Raw genomic sequence first — 27,166 nt, 5'->3', positions numbered from 1 at the left:
TGAGCGAGTGCAAGAGGTCTATGCCCGCCTGCCTGCTGCCTGCCTGCTGCCTGCCTGCAGGAGTGGTAGTATAGGGTCTCTTCCTTCCTGGACTGCTGCAGTCTGACAGGTCAAGGTGTGCAGGGAGACCAGGAGCTTTAAGCATCTTAAAGACACGTTCCTGCTGCTGCTCGCTTATTTTTGAGGTAGGGTCTTACTCTGCAGCGCTGGCTGTCCTGGAACTCAGATGCACCTGCCCCAGCTCTGCCCCAGCTCTGCCCCAGCTCTGCCCCAGCTCTGCCCCAGCTCTGCCCCAGCTCTGCCCTGCCTCGTTGTGCTGGGATTAAAGGCGTGCACCCCCATGCCTGGTGCTTTCCTGCTGATGGAATTTGGAGCATTTATATGAACGTGTTGGCCATCTGGGACAGTGAAGTGTAACTTTTGTAGGAAAGTAGACTACACTTGATGGAAATTGTTCTTGCTCCTTCCCACCTGTCTTCTAGGACATGACTGATAACGCCAACAGCCAGCTGGTAGTACGAGCAAAGTTTAACTTCCAGCAGACCAATGAAGATGAGCTCTCCTTCTCGAAGGGCGATGTCATCCATGTCACACGAGTGGAGGAAGGAGGCTGGTGGGAGGGCACACACAATGGCAGGACCGGCTGGTTCCCCAGCAACTACGTACGAGAGATCAAGCCAAGTGGTGAGTGGCTAAACCTGACTGTGAGAGAAGCCAAAGATGTGAATGTTGTTGAGTGCCTTTTCTCCATTAAGTGCAGAGAAAGCATCTGGTCTTCAATGGTGTCTTCAGTTCTGTTTCTTAGGATGCTTGATAAAGCCCCCATAATTATAAACTGGCTTTGCATTAGGTCATGGCATTTCCCAGATGTTTTCCAAAGAAAAACCTCTTAGGTCTGTTAATTATTGTCTCTTGCTTTTTGAGACAGAGTCTATGGACATGATGTCCAGGTAATCTTGGAACTCCTGAGCTCAAGTGATTCTCCTGCCTCAGCCTTCTGAGTCACCAGGTTCACAGGTTTGTGCTTCTACAGCCCCCACCTGCTTGCTTTTGTTGTCACCAGTCTGCGTTGTTTTTACTGGTGTGGTGCTTTCCAATGGCCTGCACCAGGCTGTGTTTTATTACTGCCAGTTGGTCACAGGCAGGTAATTTCTGCCATTTTCTTTTTCTATGAAAATGTATTGATTTTCTTGTTCCCTGTTATCGACAGTGTGTTCATGACAAGTCTTTCAGGAGCAATAGCAGCTTTCAGCCGGCTTCCATTGCTGCTTAGCTGTGGTTTGTGTCTTGGAATTGAATGCCCTCTGGAGCTAATGGTTTAATTGCATGCTTGTCATCAGTGCAAGGCTGGGAAAGTCCTGGAGTTCAGCGGCTGGGGCAGCAGGTCTCGTTGTTCCTGAGCCTCAGGGCTGTCCTTCCTGATACAGGCATTCCTTGCTTATTCTCTCGTAGCAGGCCACTGCTTATGTCAGGAAGAAGCCTAGGAAAGACGGCTACTCATTTTCAAGGGCTGTACAGCACGCGTGCGATCTTGTTTCTTGTTACACTTGGTTAAGATTTTCTTGTTAAAATGCAAAACAAGTGAGATAAGTCATCCACGCTGTAAGCAGGGTCCCTTGGGAGGAGAGACCTGCTCAGGCGAGGTAGTTGTTCAGCCTGGTTCGCCTTGAGTCATGTGGCCGTCTCTGCAGTCTCTAGTTTGAATTGCTTCTACACTCCTGTAGCAGGAGTGTCTCGTGACATTTTTACTTCTCAGATTTTCTTCTTGCAGAAGTTTTAGTTTACCTAGCATAAGAAATGCCAGTAGGTGGGCATGGAGGTCCCAGAGTCTTCGTCACATGTCTTCTGGAAATATTTGACATAGATATAAATTTAGTGATGTCTCTTGGCAGCGTGCCCTAGAGGGGTCCTTGTATGTGAGGTTGCTGTTGCACTTTGGGTGTGGGGTGTGGGGAAGGAGTACGCTTCAGGAAGGGCCAGTGTGGTGTGTAAGTGCCAACTCCTTCACTCCGCCCTCCGTCCTTACACATACATCTTCTGGGCACTGAGGATGAGGCTCTGTGCTGGAGCACATACCTACTGTGTGACCGCTGGGTTTGACCCACGGTCGCCCTCTTCAGGAGTACTCTTCTTCAGGGAGGCAAGATGAATTCATAGTTTTTGTGCCAAAAACCTACAGGTTCTGTTTTTCCTTTTTTTAAAATATAAGAAATACCACAGTTTTGTATATTAGTGCTATGCTGAATGTCCTCTACTTGACAATAAGACAGGAGAGTAGCCTCTTTTGGGAATAGCTCCTGCATACAGTACCAAATATTGGTAGTTCAGGCAGAATGGTGTGAAAACACATTATAAAAAACATTTCAACAACGTCTTTGTAGCCAGTAGTTGAATCTCAGAGTTAAACAGTCACATTTTGGTATTGTATTTTCCAGTAGTTTACTTGGTGTTGTAATTATGGGATTGGATTCCTTTTGTAATTTATAGTTATTGCTTAGTGTTCTGAGCACAAAGCTGTCAGTTTGAAAGTCCCCCTGCCTGAAGCTCTGGAGGGCCATTCCTCACTAAACAAAAGCCTGAGTCCATTTCCTCAGCTGAACCTTTTTCTTTTGTATCCTGTTTTGGTTCGATTTACAGCTTTTGTGCAAACAAAAAAGCCAAAGGCTACTTCTGAAAGAAGTTTTCTCCCTCACCCCTCAGCTCGTCTGCCTCTCTGGGAAAGGATGCGACCACTGACCGTCTCCTGGTGTGGGAGGCGCCCACGCCTGGCTTGTTTTCAGTAGTTTCTCTTTGAACCCAGGTCACACTGATCAAGACCAAAAGTAAAGGACTGTCGTGCTGTGCATTCTAACCATAGTCCATCAGAGAAAACTTAGGGCAGGATCTCAAACAGGGAAGGAACCTGGAGGCCATGGAGGGATCCGCTTACTCAGCAGATGGAAGTTTCTTTAATGAGAACTTTTCTTTCCAGATGACTTTAGCTTGTGTCAGGTTGACCAACTTTCCAGCACAGGCCCGTCCAGGAGTCTGCAAGAATCTTTAATTGTCAGGACATAGTGTCTGTAGCTTCTGGTACATACAGTGCCCCAGAGTACAGTGTCACAGAGCACAGTGCCCCAGAGTACAGTGTCACAAGAGTACAGTGCCCCAGAGCACAGTGTCACAGAGCACAGGGCCCCAGAGTACAGTGCCCCAGAGCACAGTGCCCCAGAGCACAGTGTCACAGAGCACAGTGCCCCAGAGTACAGTGCCCCAGAGCACAATGCCCCAGAGTACAGTGTCACAGAGTACAGTGCCCCAGAGTACAGTGTCACAGAGCACAGTGCCCCAGAGTACAGTGTCACAGAGCACAGTGCCCCAGAGTACAGTGTCACAGAGTACAGTGTCACAGAGCACAGTGCCCCAGAGCACAGTGCATAGTTGTGCAGCTTTTATGTGCACTGCTTGGGGATGTGTAATGTGTATGGATTTCTACTGTGCATTACCCATACAGGCAGTGTGTGATTAACACATACATCCCTCAGTTCAAGGGAGAAGGGAGGAGGGGACAGGAGGTTCTGGGGGCCAGTGGTACTGGGTTTGCTGTTGCCGAATGAATGTGGAGGCACAAGTCATGTGTAGTCAGCATCATTCTGTGCTTGTGGCCACAGATGACCATCCTAGGGGCTCTGTGGGCTGCTAAGACACACATCAGTGGTCAGGTGCTTAGAGGTCCAGTGTTAGGTGGCATTTTGTGCAGCTGAGATGCTTTTTTTTTTCTTTTTCTTTTTTTTCAGAGCTGGGGACCGAACCCAGGGCCTTGCGCTTACTAGGCAAGCGCCCTACCACTGAGCTAAATCCCCAACCCCAGCTGAGCTGCTTTAAGGGGATTCTGTCCCTGTGTGGTGGGCGTGTGCTCAGTGGCCAGTTGGTAGAAGCATCAAGGCTGCCTTTGGTGATTGCTGCCATCAGAAGGCCCTTTTTGCTTATTGTACTGGGTCCAGGATGGGTCTGCCCTTCCCTCTCCCAGGAATGCTGTGACCTCTACTGGCTGGGACTCTCCCTCCGTGCCCTTTCACACATCCATCCGTGCTGATACTGAGTGTGCGGACGCTTGTGTTTGGAGTGAGGAGTGGCTCTGTTCTTTTGCTGTAGACCTGCTTGCTTTTAGCAGAGGCTTTGTGAGCTTGGCTGCAGTCTCTGGCCATGGGGGCTCCATGGAAATGGCCTTTGAGTAGATGTGTTAGGGCACATGGTCACAGACTTCCCATCCACCCTGTGCTCTGTAGCGGTCCTCAGAGGGAGAAGACAGCTGACCCGCTCTGGTTCTTGTTCCTTAACAGTATAGCCTGAAACTTCATTGTGAAGAACTTTCTCTTGGTTCTTGTAGTAAATACTGAATTTTATTGACTAGGCGATGCCTTCTGAGGTTTAAATAAGAGAAGAGAATTTAGAAGTTGTTTGCTTTGCTGTTCAGTTTGTAGGCTCCGTGCTGTTCCATGCGCTCACGAACAGCTATGCTGTCTTTGAAGGTTCAGGATCAGAGGCCGCACGTTACCACTTTGTGTCCTCGCCCCAAACTCCAGGTTTTCCAGGAGTTTAAATCACTGCTACCATGGACACAAGGAGTCTCACAGCTGAGACTCCCAGCTGAGACTCCCAGTCCATGTCTGAGTCTGCAGGCAGAAAGAACGAGTCTCTGCCAGAAGTCCCGGGGCTCCCCTTTGTTGTTTACGTACACGTAGGAAGTGATTCGCTTCTCTTGGGTGGGTTTCCGTCCTGTAGACCGAGCTCCTTCAACTAGAGGACACCCGCTTTGTTGTTTCTTTCCACTATTTGGGAAAACTTGACAACGAGGTAGTGCATGTACATTGGGCAAGCAGCCCCATGGTGGGGAGCCTAAAGTCAAAGCTCGCAAGTTCCCTTTGGGCATTTGGGTTACTGTTGTGGTTGAAAAGATACTTGGGGTACCAGGCAGGCAGTTGGTTTTAGGATCTGTAGCCTGGGAATGTTGGGTCTGGAAGTAGTCTTGAGAGCCTGGTGCTATGAGATGGTAGTGGGAAGAGGTGTGGGAGAGAATAAGAGCCATCGGAGGATTGGACAGTGCCTCCTCACACTCAGGGAGAGAACCCTCTGCCCAGTGACCACAGTTCACACAGCAGGATTATTACAGGGCAGCAGTAACCTGAGTGTCTGCAGTGAAAATCCTGACCCGGAGAGTCAATGGAGAGATGGACCTCAGAGCCAGTGTTGGACTGCGTGTGCTGTCTGGCTACCCCAAAGAGCCCACAACAGGCAGCCCATCCACCACAGCCCAATAGAAACAATGGCAGGTAGACCCACCACCCATCCCACAGAGCGAGTAAGGGACATGCACATGGAAACCCTGCTGGACACAGACAAGTGGACGGCACGGGACACTGATGCTTGCCTGCCTTTTCCCAGTAGAGTGGAGATCTGTGGATGGTGTCAGGGCAGCACCCTAAGCAGACCATTAGAGCTGTGCTGCAGCCCCAGCAGGGTCTCTTGCTCAGTGTATCTTTTCTTCCCTCTGTGTCTGCACTCGTGTTGGTTGTCAGAAGCCCATCACTGGCCGCTGTTTTACACGTGGAATTCCCAGAGCTGTGGGTCTTGGTGTTTTGAGACCCTTTTATGCCTGCTAACACTTGTCTAATTCTTTTTGGGAACATTTTATATTTATGACCCTGTGAAGCTGTAGTTGTAACTGAACTTTTCCTGGCCCTGCCAAGTGTAGTTTCTCAGACGCTTTCTCCCCGCCTGGGAGAATGGGCGGGTGGAGGTGTGCAGTAACTGAGCCCCTGGCCCCGTGGCCTTGGGTTCCAGTGTGAGGAAGTGGTCTGCTCCTCAGGGCTGTGCAAGGCCCTTCCTTTACCTTCTTGGGTTGGTTTTAGGTGAGGCTTTGGCATGTAGGCCTGGTGTGATTCTTACCTTGGCTTTGACCAATAAAGCGTCCTTTATTTTTTTAATTGCAGAGAAGCCTGTGTCACCCAAATCAGGGACCTTGAAGAGCCCTCCCAAAGGGTTCGATACGACTGCCATCAACAAGAGCTATTACAATGTGGTGAGTAGCGCAGACAGTGTCTCACATGTCCTAGACCAGGAAGGCAAGGGCTGCAGGCACACAGGTCTGCTGTCCTGAAGGGGCGTCTACGGAGTCGGGATTTCCCGCCTCTTGTCACAGTCTGGGGCCATGACTGTTCAGTGTTGAAAAGGTGTAGTGCCAGATTTAAAGTCCTTCCGCACTTGAGGTGCCACCAGGACTGCGTGGGATGGAGTAGATAGCCTTTAGTGTTATAGGTTTGTTTCATTCTTTGCTCTTGTCTTTCTCTAGATTACTGTGTCTGTATCAACATACATGGAGTTAGGCATCACCTAGACCAGTGGTTCTCAGTTTGTGAGTTGTGACCCTTTCACAGGGGTCACCTAAGACCATTGGAAAACAGATGCCTACATTAAATTCGTAACAGCAAAACTGGTTATGAAGTAGCAACAAAATAATTTTATGGTTGGATCACCACAACATGAGGAACTGTGTTACAGGGTTGAGGACCCTGCTCTAGAGTCTGAACAGTAAAGACAGGTGTTATGTATAACGTGGTGCCCTTGACTCTCCTGCTCTGGTTTTGCTGGCCTTCAGCTGCCTGGGCTGACATGTGATAAGTGCTGTCCGCTGTCATGTCAGGGTCCTGCACCTGAAGCCTGTCCCTGTGCCCTCAGCTCTTCACTGCATGTCCTGATGCTGGCAGCTTAGCTGAGCTGGCCTAGCTGGCTGCCTGAGCACCCTTACCTGCTGCTGGTGTGCAGTGGGAAGGCGCATGCTCTGGCTCTAATTGCCCTTGTTGCTTAGCCATGGAGTAGTTGGGATGAACTTCTGGCGGCTGGAGCAGTGACGACTGTAGTATGATGTGACACTGCTAACATTGGTCACGTAACGTGAAGAGAGCTTGCGATTAGCCTCTGGGTGCCTGCTGAAGATCCGTAGCGGTTTCCATGGTACGGGCAGCACATGTAAAAACCCTGAGAAAAAATGCATGGCAGATGTCACGGTACCGTTCTGTTTGCAAGCAGGTGTCCTGGTTGTCTCTGGGGATGCTCATGAGATCCTAGTGACCAGGTCATGCAGTTAGAAGAGGCATGCCTGTGACAAGACCTATGTCTAAACTCGATGTATCCTGACAGTGAAACTATTGGCTCCACCCATAGCGTGATGACAGGCATTTTCCCATTAGGATCCAGTAAGGACTTGGATGTCCTACTCCAGACCCTTGCCAGTCTTTGGTGTTCCCATTCATCACTGGGGTCTGCTCACCTAGCAGGCTTTCCTTCTGAGCACGTGTGTTGCCAAAGGAAGTGACTGATGTCTAGTGTAGAAAACACAGGGTGCTTTCGCTTGACACACTTAATGCAGGCTGAGTGATAGGAAGCAGACATGCGTTATGCAGCTGTCAGACACGAGACACTCCTGTGCTTTGTCCTGTGTTCCCCAGTGGCCTTGGGCTTCTCTGCAGCGTCTCGAGTGCTAGGCCAAAGAAGAGAGAGAGGCTGGTGCACACACTGCTAGCCCAGGGCTTGCTTCATCTGATCTTTTGCCTTTCCCGTTGATTAAGATTTCTTTTGTATCCCACATCTCTAGTTACTTTTCTGTTTCTTTGAAAAGACACTGACTGAGGCAGCTTACAAAGGGAGCTCTTTACTGGGTTCCCAGCTCCAGAGGGCTAGAGTCTGTGATGATCATGGTGAGGAGCGTGGTGGCAGGCAGCCAGGCAGGCATGGCACTGGAGCAGCAGCTGAGTGCTTACCTCTGATCCTCAAGAAGGAGAGAGGGGAAGAGGGGGAAGTGGGGAAGGCTCACAGTAACTGACATGGCCTTCTGGAACCTCAAAGCCTGCCTGCCCCCAATAATACACCTTGGGGTCTGACAGGTGAGCTTTGGGAGACCTGCAGCATGACTCCTGCCTCTCCTAGGAGTGCCTCGCTTCTTATGCCCTAGCCACAGTTTCTGTGGAAGTGGACACCTTCAGCTCCTCCGGTATATTTTCTCCCTGCTGTTTCTATGTCATTGCTTGTGTTATGTGGGCCAGGATGACACAGACTGAAGTTTCAGGTGGCAGCAGGAGCCCAGCATGGTGAGTGAGGGAGTGAGTGAGTTAACCTAACCCCAGGGAATGGCAGAGACATTAAAAAGTCCCTCAAAGAGAAGCCTCTTGTGATAGTGTTGGTGGCTGCCTGTGTTAGGTGATGGGTAGTCAGCATTTCCTACTACCTAACCCAGAAGATTGCATTGTGTGAAAGAAGGAGCAGGAGACCGGGTATCCAGCTAGAGCCATAAGCTGCCTAGCCAGGGCTGGAGCACAGCTGTGCCTGAGCTCGCATAACTAGTGCCTAACTGAGCAGGGCAGAGGCTGTGTGGGCGTGGGTGTGGGCGTGGGTGGCTGTGTCCCTGATCACTACTCTTTTAACATGGATTCTTTGGACCCACTTTGTCTGGTAAATTTTTTTAATGTTATTTTCCTTATTTAAAATTATTTATTTTTATTTTATAAGCATATTCTTTTATTTGTCTGCATGTGTGTCTGTGTGAGGGTGTTGGATTCCCTTGACCCAGAGTTACAGACAATTGTGATGGATGCTGAGACTTGGACCCAGGTCCTCTGGACAGACAGCCAGTGCCGTAGTCTCTGAGCTGTATCTCTCAGCCCAGTCAATCTAGTCAAACTTTAACATTTACAGGAAATGTCTCTCCCAAACCTAGGAGTCCTGAGTTAGGGATACAGTAGCACAACTGTTCGCCTTAAAAGGTAGACATTAACACACTTGTCTGTCAGGCGAGTGTAAATCAGGTGTTGTCTCCGTCTCTTCCCTGTTCCTGTGGTAAAATGCGGACGAAAGCACAGGAAAGGCTTTCCTTGGCTCAGTGTCAGGCTACAGCCTGCCTTGGTGGGGACTCAGAAAGCAGCTCAGCCTGCTGTGCTCTCAGAGAAGAACAATGAATGCCTGTGCTTATCTCATTTTTGTTCATGTACAGCCTAAGATCACAGCTCAGGGATTGATACCACCCACAGTGGGCAGGTCTTCCCACTTCGTTAGCCCAGTCATGATAATCACCCTCTGTCAAGCCCAGAAGCTTATTTCCCAGGATGCTACCTTCTGTCAAGATTGACAGTTGAGAGTAGCCCTCACACTGTTGAGTCAGTCATGTCAGAATGGGGTCCCTGCTGTCCCCCGAGAATTACAGAGCCAGTGGAGCCTTTGCGGCTGCTTATTTCCCCACCACGTTGTTGCTCACACTGCACACAGACTGCTTGTCAAATGCTAAATTGTGACTAGAGTCCAACTTGGGAATTCACATTTGAAAATTCAGATAGACTGGACTGGCACTGTAGATATTAAAGTGCACTTGTCTAACAGTCAAGTTGACTCTAGATGTCAGGAGGTTGTTAAAGGCAGGAAAACTCTGGGAGCCTGACCTCTGAGTCTGGATCCCAGCATCCATGGAGAAGCCAGGGAGTGCCCAGGGGGTCAGACAGTTGCTCCTGTGAGCTCACCAATGAGCTAGTCTCCCTGCCTGAGTTCCAGGTTCCTTCCCGATCTCAAAAACATATAATGGAAAGTGATTGAGGAGAACTCACGCATGTGCACACATGCACACTCACTCACACAAACACAAAAGGCCAAACTCCGTGGCGGCATGCGGTTGGGGCGGTTGGCAGAGTGGAGACTGCTCAGGATAGGATAGGTGTACCGTTTTACTTGCCCTGTGCGTGAACTAGGCTTGTACTGTGAACATTTGGGTTTAGTGTATGGTGATCTTTGGGGGAATCTTAAAGCAATGACCTAATGCCTTGTGTTCTTATATGTAAGTCAGTTACTTTATAGATGTTTCAACTTTTTCACAGTGCTGAGGAGGGAGCCCAGGGCCCCACACATGCTAGGAGGCATCTGTCACTGAGCTACACCTCCAGCCCTGTATGTAGCTTGGCTATTTTTTTTTTCTCTTTTCTTTTTTTTTTTTTTTTTTTGGAGCTGGGGGCCGACCCCGGGGCCTTTTGCTTGCTAGGGAAGGCCCCTCCCCCTGAGCTAAATCCCCAACCCCTTAGCTTGGCTATTTTTAAGGGACACACAGGACATCTCAAGTCTGAGATGCCAAGTGTTCCTTTAACCGTTCCCCATGAAGCCAGCGTCTGTGTCTGCACAGTGTGGGAGTTGGTTTGTTTCAAGGCAGAAGGTCTTAGGAACGTTTGTGTGGCTGCTGAGGGTGCCCGCCCTCCTGGGTGGCACTATTGTGTGACTGGATAGCTCTGTGTCTCGTGACTCAGAGCCAGCCATGCTGCCTGGGGTTTTTCCTTTGGCCTTCAGCATTGTGGGTCACAAAGTCTGCATCTCCCCGAACACTGCTATATTCTGGGTTCCCAGGCATGGTGTGATGGAGCCGTGTCCACTGGGGTGAGGTCCATGGGGTCCTGCAGCAGCCAGCATGTGTCTGAGGCGCAGAAAGGAGGAGAGGTGAGGCTAGTGACTGGCAGACTCAGGCCAGGTAGGGTGACGAGGCTACCTAGGTCAAAAAGCACTTAAGCCCCCTGGGCGAGGGGTTGGTGGCACTGTTGTAGGCAGGTGAGGGTATGTGGTGTGTGTTCCTGTGCAGACACCAGCATGCCTTGCCTTGTCTTCTGGGGAGTGTTGAAAACTCAGTAGGTGTCTGCACGGAGTATGTGGCACTGGTCATGAGCTGGAGTGGAGCGGCAGGGTGAACTTGCTTCTGTGGGGCTGTGGGAGCTTTGTGACATTCCCTTGGGAAGCCCTGCTCGTGCACAGCTGTGTCCAGGCTGTGGCTGAGGAAGGCGCAGAGTCCTGGGGTCTCTGCACCAGGGCTCTCTAGCATTGTTCTTCCTTTGCTCATCACCTTGGGAAGGTTAGGTTCTGAGGGTGTGCCCTGCTCAGGTCTCCAGCCGTCCCTCCTCCCTGTGCTGCAGCATTGGCGTAGAGCTTCCCTTAAGCATCCTGGGACAACCCTTTTTCTTCAGACCCTAGGCTGCTGGTGGCTGTCCTCTTGTTCTGTCACTTTTGGAGAACTGCATCTGGCTTACATGACTATCTCTGGAGCAGTGTCTGCAGTCTGCAGGTCTGTCACCAGGCCTTTGACACTTGGATTCAGCGAGTGTCATAGCAGGACATTGTCAATGTGGGTGTACCATCTAGATTTCCCCACAAAGGAATGAAGTCCCTGCGTGGTCCCTCCCCCTCCTGGCTGTCTCCCAAGCTCTCTCCATGAATAAGTCCATTCAGGAGGAAGCCAGGGTTGGGCATCCACGGAGACAGAGCCTGTGGTGTTTCGTCTTGGGGTTGAGTGAGGAAGCTGCCTGTGTGCTTCATCTGCTTAGGGCTCCTTAGAGTCTGCAGGGACAGCACTGTGCTGAAGAGCAGTCCGATGGTGCAAGTGACGTGCAGCTCAAGTGTTTAAACCCAGTCAGCTCACCCAGTCCTGGTCAGAAAGGGAAGTGGTGGCGCCTTGACTACCCTTCGCAGCCTGTGATGAGTCGAGGCAAGTGTGGGCTTTGTGAGGCACATGATTCAGGAAGTGCTCGGAAAGCGCTCACTGTGTGACCTGGTTAGACAGCCCTGGCTGTCCAGAGGGTGGGATGCAAAGAGTCTCCCTCTCTGGTGGGGGGCTGGGTATGCAGATCTAGCCCTGAATGCCTATGGGACCAGTGGCAAGGACAGACCCACTGCCACTTTGTGGCTCTGCAGTTCACTGGGTGTTGAACATGAAAGGAGCTTACTGCTCTGAAAAGGAAACTGTGTGTACGTATGGGAGTGAGTTGGGGAGCTGTCCTGGATCTTGATTTCAGGGTCTGTGGCTACCAGGGACTGTGTTCCTAGTTCTTGCTTCCCTCTGCCCCCATCTCTCTCTACACATATTCATATTCTCATATTCTCTCTCTCTCGTTTATTTGGGAACAGTATATGCTGTTTGCCCATTGTTACTCATGCTGCCTTTGAACTTGCTTCAGAGTAGGGCAACCCTTACCTTTGTAATTGCCCTGCACTAGCCTCCTAAGGGGCTGAGAGATGGGTGTGTGCACCAGGCCTAGAGAAAGGACATGCTTTGGGGTAGAAGCCTGCTGCACCTAAGTCAATGGCTAGGTGCAAGGACAGGTGTCTGCTGCCTGGGTGTCAGTGCTTGTGGCTCTTGTCCCTTCCGTCCTGCCTGGCCAGGTGCCTATGCGATTGACGGTTTCTGGGGGAAGCACTTGTTTAAGTTCGTGTGTTTGGAACTTTGAGAATTTTAGGAGTTGAGTAGTTTTTGCTAAATGTATTATACTGACATGCTGTTTGGAACTTTTTAAGTTTTAGAGTTAGTTTATGCTTACTTCACTATCCTTGGTAAGAATAATGTCTGTTTAAGGAAGTTTTTGCTTTCGTGGGCCTTTTTTATCGTCAATGAATATTGTGTGGGGGATGATCCAGGATATCACTCTGTCTAACGAAAGTCTGTTCCCACGCGTTTATTCCTGTGTTTTAGAGTCAGTCAAGGATAATGTTCATGTATTAAATTGGGATATGTCTTACATGCAGGTTACGTGTCCATAACCTCAGTGCTTAGAACCAGAATTCTGTCGGATTCTGGAGTTTGGGGGATATCTGCGTAGACTTCACTGGCCAAACATTCCTAAACTCAAACACTGAAATGGTCCAAAGCGTAAACCCTACAGCATCGTGGGAGTGCTCAGACAGTTTAAGACTCCTGATCACTTTGGGTTTGGGCTGTTTTGCTTAGGGAAGTTCAGTGAGCTTCAGCAAGTGTGTTGACCTGGGTACCTTATACCCAAGTTAGAATTCAGAGCCACTCTGGTCCCCATTCTCCTCTGCCTGTCATTGGAGGTTAGTTTCCTGCTCTTAGACTAGCAGTGATTTTTGTGTGTAGTACTTGGTGGCTTTTCTGCATCACACAGCGTTTTAGAGGCACATCTTCTAGAGGCACATAGGTGATTTGAGACTGTCTGCATCTGTCCTTTGTGATTTAAGTAGACCTGGCCTTGCTCGTCCAAGGATGGACTGTGCTTTCACAAAACCTAGGCATGTCTGTTGTCAGTAAGACAGAGTCAGACCTCGGCCTTCATAACTCGTCATCTAGGGTTAGTGGTTTATACCGCACAAGAATAACGCCAGTGAGTGCATTAGTATTGCATGTCAGCAACAAGGGGTAACGTGATCCGTGGGGATGGGCTTCCTGGCTTATACCCTGTGTCAGATGCCTCTTGCCCTGTGAGTGACCGTGTGTTACTCATCACAGGTGCTACAGAACATCCTGGAAACAGAGCATGAGTATTCCAAGGAGCTGCAGTCTGTGCTGTCAACCTACCTGCGGCCGCTGCAGACCAGCGAGAAGTAAGTTGGCCAGAACGTGCGTGCGTGTGTTGACTTCCTGCTGGCTGGTCCCCTCAGTCTGTACTTGTGTTTGCAGAGGGGGAGCGGGGAGGTGGTGGGTGGAGGGTCAGAGTGCCTGCTTGCTGCAAGCACAGCAGTGCATCGGGCCTCAGTAAGCTCTGTGGTAGAAGTCGGGACTGAAGTCAGACCACTGACAGTCCTCTATTTTGGTTTTTCTTGGTCTTAGGTTGAGTTCAGCAAACACTTCATATTTAATGGGAAATCTAGAGGAAATATCTTCCTTCCAGCAAGTGCTTGTACAGTCCCTAGAAGAATGCACAAAGTAAGTAGACGGCTGAGAGCTTACAAATATAAATGTGTTCAGTTGGTATCAAAAGCACCAAGTTTACGATAATGTGAGTTTACAATAATGTGAGTCAACAGTGCTGAAGGTAGAAGCTGGTGGTTTGTCGTCTTCTCCTTTAGGTGGTTTGGTAGTAAAAGCTGTGAATTAGGCTGGCTGGGTTTTATGACACAGTTTTTAGCCTGGTAAAGACTTCAGGAGATGGAGGGTTAAGCTGACAATGGAGGAGGGTACAGAGGTGACCGACCAGTGACCTAGCTGTTTGCATGCTGTGCGCTGTGGAGGGCGGCTTCTTCAACAGTGTGCCCTTGTAGTCATCTTCCTCTGGCCTGCAAATGACCACAGTGGCCAGCATGCCTTGGGCTTGCAGAGTAACCACAGGGTCACTTTCATATGTGCCCGCTGTTTACTGAGTTCCTAACCCCGTGTGCCAGGCAGTGATCTCCATGTTCAGTTGTGTTAATTCATCAACTCCTTTAAGTGACCTATTGAGAGAGATGGGATTTAAGATAAAAATCGGGGACAGAGAGTAGTGGACTAGAATGCAAGGCCAGTGGCCTGCCTCCTTCCCTCTTCCCCCTCCCTCCCCACAGTAGGGAATGTCCATTGATTCTGAGACGATCCCCCCCCCACTCCAATCCCCTAATCCCCCCCCCCAGAGTCTCTGAGCTGCTTCTCCTCCGTTTTGGTGTTTGAGCGTCTGAGAGTGGGTTTGGCATAAGCTCTCCTTTTACATATTGTTTCAGTTGACAGGATTCCTTTCTGATGAGCCACTGTATTCCTGCTAGATGAGGGGACGAGGTTTTCGTTCAGTACCAGCCACACTGGTATGGGAATGTTAGCTGTGGCTTATCAGTTGCATCTATAAAAACACGTGCTCTGGGCCACAGAGGAGAATAGGTGGGTAAAGCTGCTTACCCAAGTCAGAGGACCTGAGTTCTGTCCACAGGGGCTGGGGTGTGCACAAGTGTGAAAACATTTTTAAATAAATTCTGAGCATCTTCATTGTGTCTTAAACGGCTTCAAATCAGACGTATAGAAGTTTAGAATTTCCTTGTATTTTACTATGAAAAACAACTTCACATTCTGTTAAAATTGAACCTCGAAGATTGTTCACTTTGGGGATAATGGGATAACGTTACTGAGGTAAGATACTCGGTGTGGTAACAGCTCGAGTTCCTAATGTGAAAGCTGTCTCAGCTCACCAGCTCTTGTTCCCTGAAGAGTACAGGCTGCTGCTGCTTATACCACTGCCTGCTCCTGCTGAGGACCTGGGTTCTGTTCCCAGCATCCACACAGCAGCTCACAACCATCTGTAGCCACAATTCCAGGGGATCCAACTCCTCTAATTTTTGGCCTCCACAGGCAGCATGAGGTACACAAGTATATACGCCAGCAAAACACCCATACATATATTTAAAAAAACCCAGAAAAACAAGAGACAAGAGCGTGACAAGGTACCAGGCCGGAGCTGAGCCTCTCTGTAGCCCAGGCTATCTCTGCTGTCTCGGTGGCTTTTGTGAATGGGATCATAGGTGTGTAGCATCAGGTTGCAGAGAATTCATGGTGCTGCTACCTTGGAAGGCAAGGCAGAGATTTGGAGTGAGGTCCCAAGCCCAGTTTTGAGCTGTTTTTGTCTTTAGGCAGGGTGACAAGTCTGCTGTTGGCTGGGCCTGGAGTGTGGCCTAAGGCAGGGTGACTGTAGAGACAGCCTCTTGGAAGAGACACCAGGGTATGGAGTTGGAGTTTTAGAGCCACCCCTCCCCCATCCTGTTTTGTAGAACTGGGTCTGTGTGCTCACTCAGACCCTCTGTGGGGGCTGGGTCTGTGCTCACTCAGACCCTCTGTGGTTGCTGGGTCTGTGCTCACTCAGACCCTCTGTGGGGGCTGGGTCTGTGCTCACTCAGACCCTCTGTGGGGGCTGGGTCTGTGCTCACTCAGACCCTCTGTGGGGGCTGGGTCTGTGCTCACTCTCCTGCAGTCTCCTCTCCTTGCCTGCTTATGAAGTCAGTGATGGACAGCTGGCTGCAGGCCTGGGAGGGTCCTGCTTCCTGTGCTGCTACCTCTGCCTGCAGGCTGTCACCACTGGGTGTCACCTCTGCTCCAGACATTGCCTGCAGGAAGTCTGTGTTGAGCAGCTTCCCACCTCTTTCTCCCTTCTCCTCTTCTCTTGTCAGGCAGGTGTCTGGCCCTGAGTCAGTTGAAGGAAGAGAGTGAATGAATTTTGAGTGATCTAATGAGTTTTGTAAATAAAAAAACAAGGTTTTTTTAGGTTTCTATTTTGTTAAGAAATGTAGATTTTACTTACATGTATGAGTGTTTTGCTTGCATGTATGTATGTATGTGTTCTAGGTATGTGCCTGTTGTCAGTGGAAGTCAGAAGAGGCACTGGAGCCTCTGAACCTGGAAGTACAGAGGTCTGTGAGCCTCCATGTGGTGCTGGAAACCAAGCCTCAGGCATATCCCCCGATGGCCCTGCGGTACAGCCCAGCCTCCTCCAGATGACTGTCGTGGGGCTGATGAAAGATTAAAACATGCCTGCCACTCTCCACCATCACATGGATACCCAGGGCCTGTCAGAGCGGGCGGGATGCTGGCTAAGAGTACATGGCCTCCTCTGCAGCAAGGACAGTGAAGGCTTCACATACAAACAAGCAAGCAAGCAAACCCAAGCTGGAGAAGTGGTTCAGTGGTTAAAACACGTGTTGCTTCTGTAGTGGCCTGGGCTTGGTTCATGAGGGAGTAGCAGAGCAAAGATGGCCCAGCCTTCTTCCCAGGGCCCATCTGCCTCCTTCTGGGTCAGCCCTGTTGTCTTCTTCTGTTTGACTGTTTCTAAAGGGGTGTGCACTCTGGGCAGGCAGACAGCCGAGGTCTGGGCTCCAGTGGTAGGCTTGTGCCACCTTCATGTTGTTGTGTTGTCCATGGAGCCCTGAGCGAGTCTTGAGCTGCTCAGCCCTCTGTGAAGCTAGCTTCAGCTCTGCTGCTGTCGCTCGCTCCTCCTACATTCGCTGCTGTGCTGTCTGGGTTAGGGCTTACCCAGGCAGTGTAGGAACCACTTCCTGTACGGACACCTGCTTCTTCCTGATTTGCCTGTGCATGTGCCTTTTCCATTCTGGAACATTGGTGTGTGCACAGTGGTGTACATGCCGTGGTCGTGTACACTGCTTTCTATTCTGGGTTTCTAGCACTCCATTCTCGTACTGTCTGCTCTCTATTTTCCTGTCACTGCATTGTGCTGTGTTTTATTTGCACTGCAGTGATTGATCTCAGAGCCTTAAGTGTGCCTAATGCATGCTCTCTCTGCCTATGACCTGTATCCCAGCCCTAGGTCACAAATACTCTGCTGAAGTCCTCAGTTGTCATATATTGTAGATAGGCAGTAGTCTTGTTCCTTTTCTCAGATTTGATGCTTTCTGAACATAGTCTGGTCTGCCCTTCTAACCCCATTTCATCTTGTTTGTTTTTGCTCTTTTCTTTTTTTCCCCTGCCTGCCTGCCTGCCTGCCTGCCTGCCTCCCTCCCTCCCTCCTCCCTCCCTCCTTTCCTTTCTCCTTCCTTCCTTCCTTCCTTCTTTCCTCTGTCCATCAGTCTCCCTTGCCAACTGTCTTAATTAGGGTTACTGTTGCAGTGATGAAACACTGTGGCCAAAAGCATCTTGGGAAGGAGAAAGGGTTTATTTGGCTTACATGTCCTGATTCACAGTCCATTTAGCAAAGCCAAGACAGGAATTCAAACCAGGGGGGAACCTGGACGTAGGAGCTGATGCAGAGGCCATGGAGGGGTGCTGCTTGCTGGTTTGTGCATCTTGCTTTTTTTTCTAGAACCCAGGACCACCAGCCCAGGGGTTGAGGCCACTCACAACTGATCACTAACTGAGAAAGTGCCCTATAGGTCACTCTACAGCCCAGCCCTAAAGAGGGTTTTGTTAGCCCAGTGAGGCTCTCTCCTTCCAGATGTCTCTAACTGGTGTTATGCTGACCTGCGCCTGGCCAGCAGCTGCTTAGAGCAGAGATAGCACATGGCAAATGCTCTAGTGGCGCTGGGGAGGACTTTTGGCATCAGTAGCTTTGGTTCTATGTTCTCTGGGTCAGAGTCCCCAGGGCACGGGAAGTCCTCTTTGCTCTCTGTGTGCTAGGAATCTGGTGGGTGTGCACTACTGGGGCCCAGGAAGGTGGGGTGTCCCCTCAACCCATGTAGCATGGTGTCCTGTCCCAAGCCTATACTTGTGCGAGATAGGCAGAGCACTTCAGGCTCCCAGTGACCCCAAATGTGACCCCATTTGTGTCCAGCCAGCTGGCACGTCAACTCTCACCACTGAGGTCTACTGTCCCTCTCCACAGTGGGTTCTAGTTAACTGTTCCCTCTCTAAGCCTTAGACTCCTGTGTCCCATTGCCAGTGCCTGGGAGTGGGAAGAGCTGCCCCTCCAGCTCTTGACCTGCAGTGGGAGGTGCCTGCTACTTACTCTTGGCCACCCTCGTTACCACGTGGGTAGGAAGTATTTGTTACCTTCAGTGACAGTCGTGTTTGGGTCTTCAGTGAGACAGTCGTGTTTGTTACCTTCAGTGAGACAGTCGTGTTTGGTGTCTGCAGTGAGACAGCCGTGTTTGTTTCCTTCAGTGAGACAGTCGTGTTTATTTCCGCAGTGAGACAGTCGTGTTTGTTTCCTTCAGTGAGACAGTCGTGTTTGTTTCCTTCAGTGAGACAGCCGTGTTTGTGTCTGCAGTGAGACAGTCGTGTTTGTTTCCTTCAGTGAGACAGTCGTGTTTGTTTCCTTCAGTGAGACAGTCGTGTTTGTTTCCTTCAGTGAGACAGCCGTGTTTGTGTCTGCAGTGAGACAGCCGTGTTTGTGTCTGCAGTGAGACAGTCGTGTTTGTTACCTTCAGTGAGACAGTCGTGTTTGTTTCCTTCAGTGAGACAGTCGTGTTTGTGTCTGCAGTGAGACAGTCGTGTTTGTGTCTGCAGTGAGACAGTCGTGTTTGTGTCTGCAGTGAGACAGTAGTGTTTGTGTCTGCAGTGAGACAGTAGTGTTTGTGTCTTCAGTGAGACAGTCGTGTTTTGTTTCCTTCAGTGAGACAGTCGTTTTTGTGTCTGCAGTGAGACAGTCGTGTTTGTGTCTGCAGTGAGACAGTCGTGTTTGTGTCTGCAGTGAGACAGTCGTGTTTGTGTCTTGAGACAGCCGTGTTTGTGTCTGCAGAGACAGCCGTGTTTGTGTCTGCAGTGAGACAGTCGGTTTGTTTGTTACCTTCCAGTGAGACAGTCGTGTTTGTTCCTTCAGTGAGACAGTCGTGTTTGTTTCCTCCAGTGAGACAGTCGTGTTTTTGTCTTCAGTGAGACAGTCGTGTTTGTGTCTGCAGTGAGACAGTCGTGTTTGTGTCTGCAGTGAGACAGCCGTGTTTGTGTCTGCAGTGAGACAGTCGTGTTTGTGTCTGCAGTGAGACAGTCGTGTTTGTGTCTGCAGTGAGACAGTCGTGTTTGTGTCTGCAGTGAGACAGCCGTGTTTGTGTCTGCAGTGAGACAGCCGTGTTTGTGTCTGCAGTGAGACAGTCGTGTTTGGGTCTTCAGTGAGACAGTCGTGTTTGTTTCCTTCAGTGAGACAGCCGTGTTTGTGACTTCAGTGAGACAGTCGTGTTTGTGTCTGCAGTGAGACAGTCGTGTTTGTTTCCTTCAGTGAGACAGTCGTGTTTGTGTCTTCAGTGAGACAGTCGTGTTTGTGTCTTCAGTGAGACAGTCGTGTTTGTTTCCTTCAGTGAGACAGTCGTGTTTGGTGTCTTCTAACTTCGTACACAGCGTTTGAGGCTTCAGGACATGGACTTGGCTAGGTTGGTCAGGCATGTGGCATGTCAGACCTAGCCTTCTGCACACTAGAAGGTTAGCCTGTCAGCCTATAGGAGGGGCAGGGTCAGAAAGGCACAGAGACCGGGCAGAAGAGATCACGGAGCGCCTGCCACTTGCTGGTCTTCCGTCTGATGGTGTCTGTCCTGCGTACAGGTCTCCTGAAGCCCAGCAGAGAGTCGGTGGCTGCTTCCTGAGCCTGATGCCGCAGATGAGGACCCTGTACCTCGCCTACTGTGCCAACCACCCATCCGCCGTGAGCGTCCTCACAGAGCACAGGTTTGTGGCTGAGCCATCTGGGACAGAAGGGAAGGAGGGTGGGCATCTCTGTCCTCTAGGTATTTCATGGAGCATGTTCAAACATAGCAAGGGTAAGTTTGCTTTCCTCAAAATAAGTGCCCGAACATCAGTCACGAGCTGGTCCATGTGGTTGTGAAAGAAAAGGGTTCTGAGGAGGCTGTGTCTTAGTTAGGGTTTTACTGCTGTGAAGAGACACCATAGCAGCACCTCTTAGAAAGGAAAGTCTTTAACTGGGCTAGGTTACAGGTCAGAGACTCAGTCTGTTATGATCATGGTGGGAAGCACGGTGACAAGTTTGGTGCTGAACAGGTAACTGTGAGTTCTATGTCTGGATCCTCAGGCATCAGGAGAGAGAGAGAATGACCCTGGGTCTGACCTGCACTTCTGAAACCTCAAAGCTCAGCTCCCCCTACCCCTACACACAGACTCCTCCAATAAAGACACCCCTCCGATAATGCTGCTCTCTATGATCTTGTGGGGACCATTTTCACTCAAGCCTCACAGGCTGGAAGGATGGCTCAGTGGTAACTCCTGCTGGGCAGCATGGGAGCTTGAGTATGGACCCAGAACCCACATTGGAAATGAGGAGCATGGTAACCTCTTCTCTGAGTGGCAGAGACAGGAGGAGTGCCAGAGCTTGCTGGCTGCTAGACTGGCGTTAGCTTAGATCTTGTGTCACAGGTTATGTCGGATAGAGCAGGACGCCCAATATCCTTCCCTCGCTGGTTCATGTGCGCCACAGCAGACATGCCTGCCTGCCTGCCTGCCTGTCTGTCTGTCTGTCTGTCTGTCTGACACACACACACACACACACACCCCAATACAAGGGGAAAAGGCAGAACAAAGGAGGATCCCTCTGAACTTTAGTCTGAGGCCTTTTCTTTGTTGAGAGCCTGGAGGGAGCTGACGTCTGCTTAGGGGAGTCCTGCAAGCCACGTTGAGGCTTCAGAGCGTGGGACAGGGGTGAGAAGCAGTGCTTTGTAGGCAGAGTGCTCACCTGCACACCGTTAGCTTGAGCCTCTTGACCCGAAACAAAATCAGTGTGCAGGATTTCACTCGCTTTGTGTGTTGCCAGCCATTTCTTTTGCTTTGGTAAAGAGATTGCTGGGTTGTTTCAGGTATTTTGGGAGACTCCTTATGATGCGTGCTGGGAATTGAGAGCTGGCCTTGTGTCAAGTGACTGAGCAAATGACAAGCAAACTCAGGAATGGTTTCTGATGCCAAAAGAGGCCCAGCACTCTTGATTAACACACCAGTTTTATTACTATTGAAGAAATTATGTGGTTTCATTTATAAACAGCAGTTCAGTATTATTCAGAGCTGTTAATGGAAAAGTATTCATCAGCATCAAGATACTTGTCCTTGTGCTTTTGACTTAAATGACTCTAGTATTTTCCTAACTGAGCACTGGCATGTAAAACTACTGAGACACAAGTAAATACCTTGGATGAGTCTACCCTGCCTGCCTGCCTAGAAGTGTTGCAATACCTAGAGGTGGAGTGGCCAGTCCCTGCTCATAGGATTGTGATAGCAATTGCAGACCGTGCATGCATTTGTCACCGAAGGGCAGACACTGAAGGCCAGACACAGTAAAGCTCCATTATTTTGTTGTCTGACTTTGGTAAGAAAAGTAAGTGGCCCCAGGCATTTCCTGCTCCTTGGTGTACTCAGGTTTTTGACCCTCTGTCTAACTCCTACAATTCTGGCTGGAGTCAGTAAACTTGGACCGCTGTGCAGGGAAGTGGGCGTCACAGTCAGAGAGGAAGTAGAAGCCAGCACCTTGGTACACTGTGGTCCTTCTTTCTACCTGAGATGGGGCTGGGTCAGCTTCTCCCTCTCTTTAGCATGAAGCTTACACTTCAGATTGACTCATTGCAAGTTATGAAATTCTACAAAAACAGAACATAGATACTATGCTTGTGTCGGAGCTTAAGGGCAAGCTTATGTTCTGTTCCATCCCCCTCCACACAGATATACACAACACATGCGCACGCGCGCGCGCGCGCGCACGCACACACACACACACACACACACACACACACACAGTGGAGAGAGTGCCTGGTCCTACAGGGTGGAGTGGGAACAGGAATGGCAGGGTGGGCAGTCCTGGGCAGGGCCTGCCTAACTTCTGTGGGAAGCAACAGAGCTGAGGACATGGCCGTGTACAGTCCATTCACCTCCACTCTGCTATTACCCCAGGGACTATTTGAGTCCTGTCTGAAAGGCAAGCACTTCTTAAAATAACTCAGGGGAAGGACTCAGATGAGGTATTACGTGGGGAGTGTCCGGGCTGCCTGCTCAACGTGGCATGTTTAAATGTGGAGTGAGGACTTTAGAACCCGCTCTGAAAGCCAGGAGCAGCTCGGTGTGTGGTTCTAAGCCATAGAGAGGAGCATCCTTCCGAGCCAGCAGATACAGCAGGATGTGGTGTTTGTGTGCCCTTCTGAGGTCCCTGAGCTGTGAGGGTTTCCCCTCAGCCTCCCACAGATCCCGTCCCTCTCCTGAGGCGTAAGTTGGTGGTTTGAGCCATGAGTTCTTTGTGCCTGGTCACTTCCTAAAGCAGCTTCCTCTACCGAGATGCTAGGCTGCCAGTCTCGGCTGCTTTCCTATATCTGATACCCATTCTGCTGCCACACCGTGCCTGCTCAGTAGAGTCTGTTTTCATGTCTGAACCTAGTTTTTGAGTTTCTAAGTAAGGTTGTTTATTCAAGTCTGAAAGCTTTGCTTTTGCAAGTCGGGTGTAGTTTATTGATGGGAAGTTTTACTTAGAACGTGGGAGCCCTGGGTTTGGTTTGGTTCTGCATTCTTAGGTGTCAGAAGTGCTGTACCCCTGAGGATGGCTCTCCCGACATGTGTAGTCAGCGCGTGTAAGAGTCCACCCATAGGACCTTTCCTTTCTTGTACTGACAGTAGGCATGGCCTTGGGGGCCAGCCGTTCTGTATGGATTTTATAAGTTATTCTGTCAGAACATATTTCCCACTGGTTTGTTACTTTCGCTTTCCTGGCACCAGAACACTGTGTGCAGATCCCAGGCAGTTACTTTGGCTCTTTTAAATTTCATCTCATTCTTAGGAGTTCTGAGTCGGGGTACTGTGAGTTCCCTGCAGTGACCAGGTTGTGACGTTTCAGTAAACCTGGAATACCGTAATGGCTGGGTACGTGTCTCCCTGAAAGGGAGAGCCTCTATTAGGCTGTGCCCCACCAGCTGCTCGTTCAGAGGAAGTTGGTAAATAGGTATTTATCTCAGTCAACCCACAGTGCTTTAAGATGACTGGATGGGGGTGGAGAGAACGGTCTTAGTAAGACTCATGTCGTCAGTCCAGGGTTCAGCAGACATGAAGGATGCCGGGAAATGGTTATCATTGAAACTTGTCGTAGAAAGCATCAGCTGAATCCTGAAGATGGCTGTGAAAAGGGAGCAGAATGTTGAAGACTTACTAATCCTCCACATGTTGGTCATGTTTATGTCACCACTGTGCATTGTGTGTGGAGCAGACGGTGCGGTGCTGCGACGTGGCTTCCCCATGTCAGCGCCTGTGTGCCTAGCCCTGTCGTACTGTGCTGCTCTGTGTGTGCTGCTGCTGCTCCCAGAGAACGTGTCAGTTCACCAGCTCTCACACATGCCTCACCTTGGGGTGTGGCAACCCTCACACAGGTCTCTGTGGCTCAGGGACAGTTTATTGCAGCTCTTACCAGCTTGCTCTCTGGAGACCTCTGAGTTTGTGGTGGTCTCCATGAAGCCGGCATGCCCAGGGTAGAGATGTGCCTTGAGGGGAGAGTGATTTTGGATACTTTTCACATTGTATGGTAGCCAGCACATCTGCTGTAGCCATTATAGCAGGCCATTTTATCTTAGAGGAAACTGGCTGTGAAGCAGAGCTCTGCTCTGTGTTCCTAACTGGAGCCTCTTCTCTCTCCCTCCTTGCCCCTGCTGCCCAGTGAGGACCTGGGAGAGTTCATGGAGACAAAAGGTGCCAGCAGCCCTGGGATCCTGGTGCTGACTACCGGCCTGAGCAAGCCCTTCATGCGCCTGGACAAGTACCCCACACTGCTGAAGGAGCTGGAGAGACACATGGAGGTTCAGCTGCTCTCTGATCTGACCCCTTATGCCTGTGAAACCACCCTAGAGCTTGTCCAGAGTTTGTAATGCGGTGTTTCAGGGGGACTTTGTTAAGCATGGAGATTTTCTCCTCCTCCAGCCCTAGGAGAAAGATCTGTCTTTTTACTTTCTTGTGTAAAGGCTCCAGAAAGCTGCAGAGCGTAGTTTTCAAATAGAGCTGGGTGTCCTCGCAGCATTTAGTTACAGGCAGTAGGGCTGAATGCTGAGTGACACTGGAGGCATTGATTGTGGGCTAACAGCATGCACGTCTGCTGCTGCTTTTCCTGGGTGTCTGCCTTCATGCTGTTTCTCAGCTCCGCCTTCTAGGGCAGAGCTGTCAGAGATGGAAGCACTGAGTGACCATGTCCTCAGGAGGCTCTTACCAAACTGTGGCTTGCTGACCCTTCTTGGAAGTTCTGTTTTAAATTAATTTTCCTCCAGTCTTTTAGGCACCGTAATCCTTTAAAAGATAAGCAGGCCTCACACCGAGAAACAAAATGTCTCTGGGGTGTTTTCGATGTGAGAGTTAATCCTATCTTTCTTTATCCAAAGGATTATCATCCTGATAGACAAGATATTCAGAAATCTATGACTGCCTTCAAAAACCTTTCAGTAAGTGGTTAAGCGTATGACTTTCTCTGACCTTCTCATGATGAATGCATATTGGGTTAGCACCCAACTGGAAGGATGCACAGTAACGAGTGAGTTGTGAGTTAAGCGCAGTGTTTACTGAGACATGAGGTAAAGGACATGCATAGCAACGTTCAAGCAGGAACCTCTCCCACTCGAGTGCACTGCGGGCCCCAGAGCCAGAACTGAGGACACAGTGCAGTTCGTGCTGCAGATGTGTGAACCCATTTGACTCCTTGCCTCCAAGTCCAGGGTGCTTCAGTGCCATCCAGGACACCAGTCGTGTTGTCCTTCCTCTCTGCTGGCAGTTCCTGATGGAGCCAGAGTTGGTGCTCTCCTGCTTTACTGTGTGTTGCTTGTCCTGAGCCTAACAGAAAGGCCTGTAAACCCTAAGGAGCCAGAGCAGGAGTACGTGTCGCTCTCTTGGCCTGACTTTAATTAGCAGACATTCAGCAGGTGCAGAACAATACAATTGTATAAGCAGAAGCAGGGTGGTGAAAACAAGGTTCTGGAAGCTTCTATCTCTGAACACTTGTGTTCTGTGTCCCACAGGCCCAGTGTCAAGAAGTACGAAAAAGGAAAGAGCTGGAGCTGCAGATCCTGACAGAGCCCATCAGGAGCTGGGAGGGGGATGACATAAAGACGTTGGGCAGTGTTACATACATGTCCCAAGTCACAATTCAGTGTGCAGGAAGCGAGGTACGGAGGCCCGCCTTCAGTCCAGGTCTAGAGGAGTGACGTGAGGCTGTGTATATAGGAGCCTGTCACGTGTGCTCCACTTTTTATCCCTGACAAACATGGAACTTGTGGTATGGGTAGAAAGTTCACAGCACATGGGCCAGTTGCCAGTCCCATGCCCCAGGATCAGCTTGTTCCAAAGCTGTGTGAAAGCGTGTTCACCCAAGACCGGAAGAGACTGGTATGTTTCTCTTTGTGTCCAGGTGTCTTATACAGACACTGGCATGGCCCTGACTCAGGCTTTTCCTATCAGAAAAGCTTGTGTGTATTCTGGTGTCTATTAATGGGGATCACTGCTTTGTTGCTGGTTTGTTAAGTGACATCCCTCTTCACCGAATGTTAGCTTTTAATGGTTGAAGAAGAAACAGAATTTGCCCGGAGTCCTCTCCCCAACCCCCCACTACATTATAGTGTGGGCACTGGAAGAAATTGTCCCATTCTGTTATCACACTGACCTGAAACACTACAACCTTTCAGAACGTGTTCCTTAATCAAATGATTCTATGTGTGTGGGTGTTTTATCTGCATGCATGTTTTTGTACAAGGTGCATGCAGTGCCCACAGAGACCAGGAGAGGATGTCTGGGCCCCTGGAAATACAGTTACAGGCAGTTGTGAGCTGCTGTGTGGTCCTGGGAATTAGACTTGGGACCTCTGGGAGATCAGCCAGTGCTCTTAACCACAGAGCCATTGCAGCCCCTTAATAAGTGACTCTTAAGTTTTGTATTAGATCACTGTGCGACGCTTCCCAAGTGCTGAGTCTCCATAGCAGTGGTGGGCGTCTCTCCAAAGAGAGTCCGAGCTGCCATGCCTGTGTGCCTCCAAGAGAGCACGGCAGGTTTCAGCAGCTTCTTAGGATCCACACCTTCCTCGTCCTGGCTAGCCTCTGAGTGAATGTGGTGTTGTGAAGAGCGTGCGTGGGAGGCTGAAGGTAGTGGTTCATGCTGGTGGACGCCCGCCTCTGTCTTTCAGAGTCTCTGGACTCACCTCTTAGATCTCTGTGTTCGCTTTGACTTGGTTACTTTGAGGCAAATGTTTGTTTGGTTTTTTTTTTAATTAAAGTCTTTTTTAAAAAAGATTTATTTATTTTATGTATATGAGTACACTGTATCTGCCTTCAGACACACCAGAAGCGGGCATTGGATCCCATTACAGATTGCGAGCCACCATGTGGTTGCTGGGAATTGAACTCAGGACCTCTGGAAGTGCATTCAGTGCTCTTAACCGCTGAGCCTTCTCTCCAGCCCAAAGCAAATGGTGTTTTTTTTTAATGTACAAGAAATATTTTAGGGCTGGAGAGATGGCTTAGCTGTTAAAGGCTAGGCTCATAACCAAAAATATAAGAAATATTTTAATGTAAGCTAAAGAAGGTTTATTAGATAGATGAGAACAACATTTAGTTAACATTTTGTCCTACTTTTCTTGTAGCTTGAAAAATCCACCTGTCTCCATCCCTCATTAACATTTTCTAAGTTCTTTCTTCTGGGTCACGTACAGTTACCAAGTAGTAGTCAAAGATTCTCCACGGAGAGAATGGGTCGGAGAGAATGCTCAGTGGGTAGAGCACTGGCTGTTCTTCCCAGGACCTGAGCTTGATGATCAGCACACACACGGCAGCTCACGCCATTTATAACTCCAGTTCCAGGGCATGAGTCCCACACTTTCTCATGGTATGTGTGGGCTCTGTTCACATGTGGTGGACAGACATACATGCAGGAAGACATTCACACATATAAGCAATACAAAGAAATATACCCTGAACTTTTACATTCCCTGCCTCCCTGCCTCCCTCCCTCCCTCCCTCCTTCCCTCCTTCCCTCCTTCCCTCTCTTCCTAGA

The 27,166-nt window shown here is 49.8% G+C and overlaps 1 protein-coding gene across 4 annotated transcripts in view; it reads left to right on the top strand.

Moving 5' to 3' along the window:
• The window catches only part of Arhgef7 (Rho guanine nucleotide exchange factor 7), a 106,681-nt gene that overhangs the window by 57,527 nt on the left and 21,988 nt on the right, over positions 1-27,166 (top strand). For 3 of the 4 annotated variants that reach the window (XM_032919254.1, XM_032919253.1, XM_032919256.1), the window contains 8 exons: positions 483-684; positions 5,973-6,061; positions 13,292-13,386; positions 13,613-13,708; positions 19,718-19,840; positions 23,802-23,940; positions 24,514-24,573; positions 25,144-25,290. In XM_032919254.1, the coding sequence (XP_032775145.1) occupies positions 483-684; positions 5,973-6,061; positions 13,292-13,386; positions 13,613-13,708; positions 19,718-19,840; positions 23,802-23,940; positions 24,514-24,573; positions 25,144-25,290 (951 nt within the window). Of the gene's footprint in view, positions 1-482; positions 685-5,972; positions 6,062-10,437; positions 10,513-13,291; positions 13,387-13,612; positions 13,709-19,717; positions 19,841-23,801; positions 23,941-24,513; positions 24,574-25,143; positions 25,291-27,166 lie in introns of those variants that run through there. The other variant, XM_032919257.1, reaches the window with a different exon arrangement.

Source organism: Rattus rattus, chromosome 13, assembly GCF_011064425.1.
Source record: "Rattus rattus isolate New Zealand chromosome 13, Rrattus_CSIRO_v1, whole genome shotgun sequence".
NCBI classification, from domain to species: Eukaryota; Metazoa; Chordata; class Mammalia; order Rodentia; family Muridae; genus Rattus; species Rattus rattus.
The sequence above is the reverse complement of the archived record's forward strand: the minus strand, read 5'-3'. Positions and strand labels throughout refer to the sequence as shown.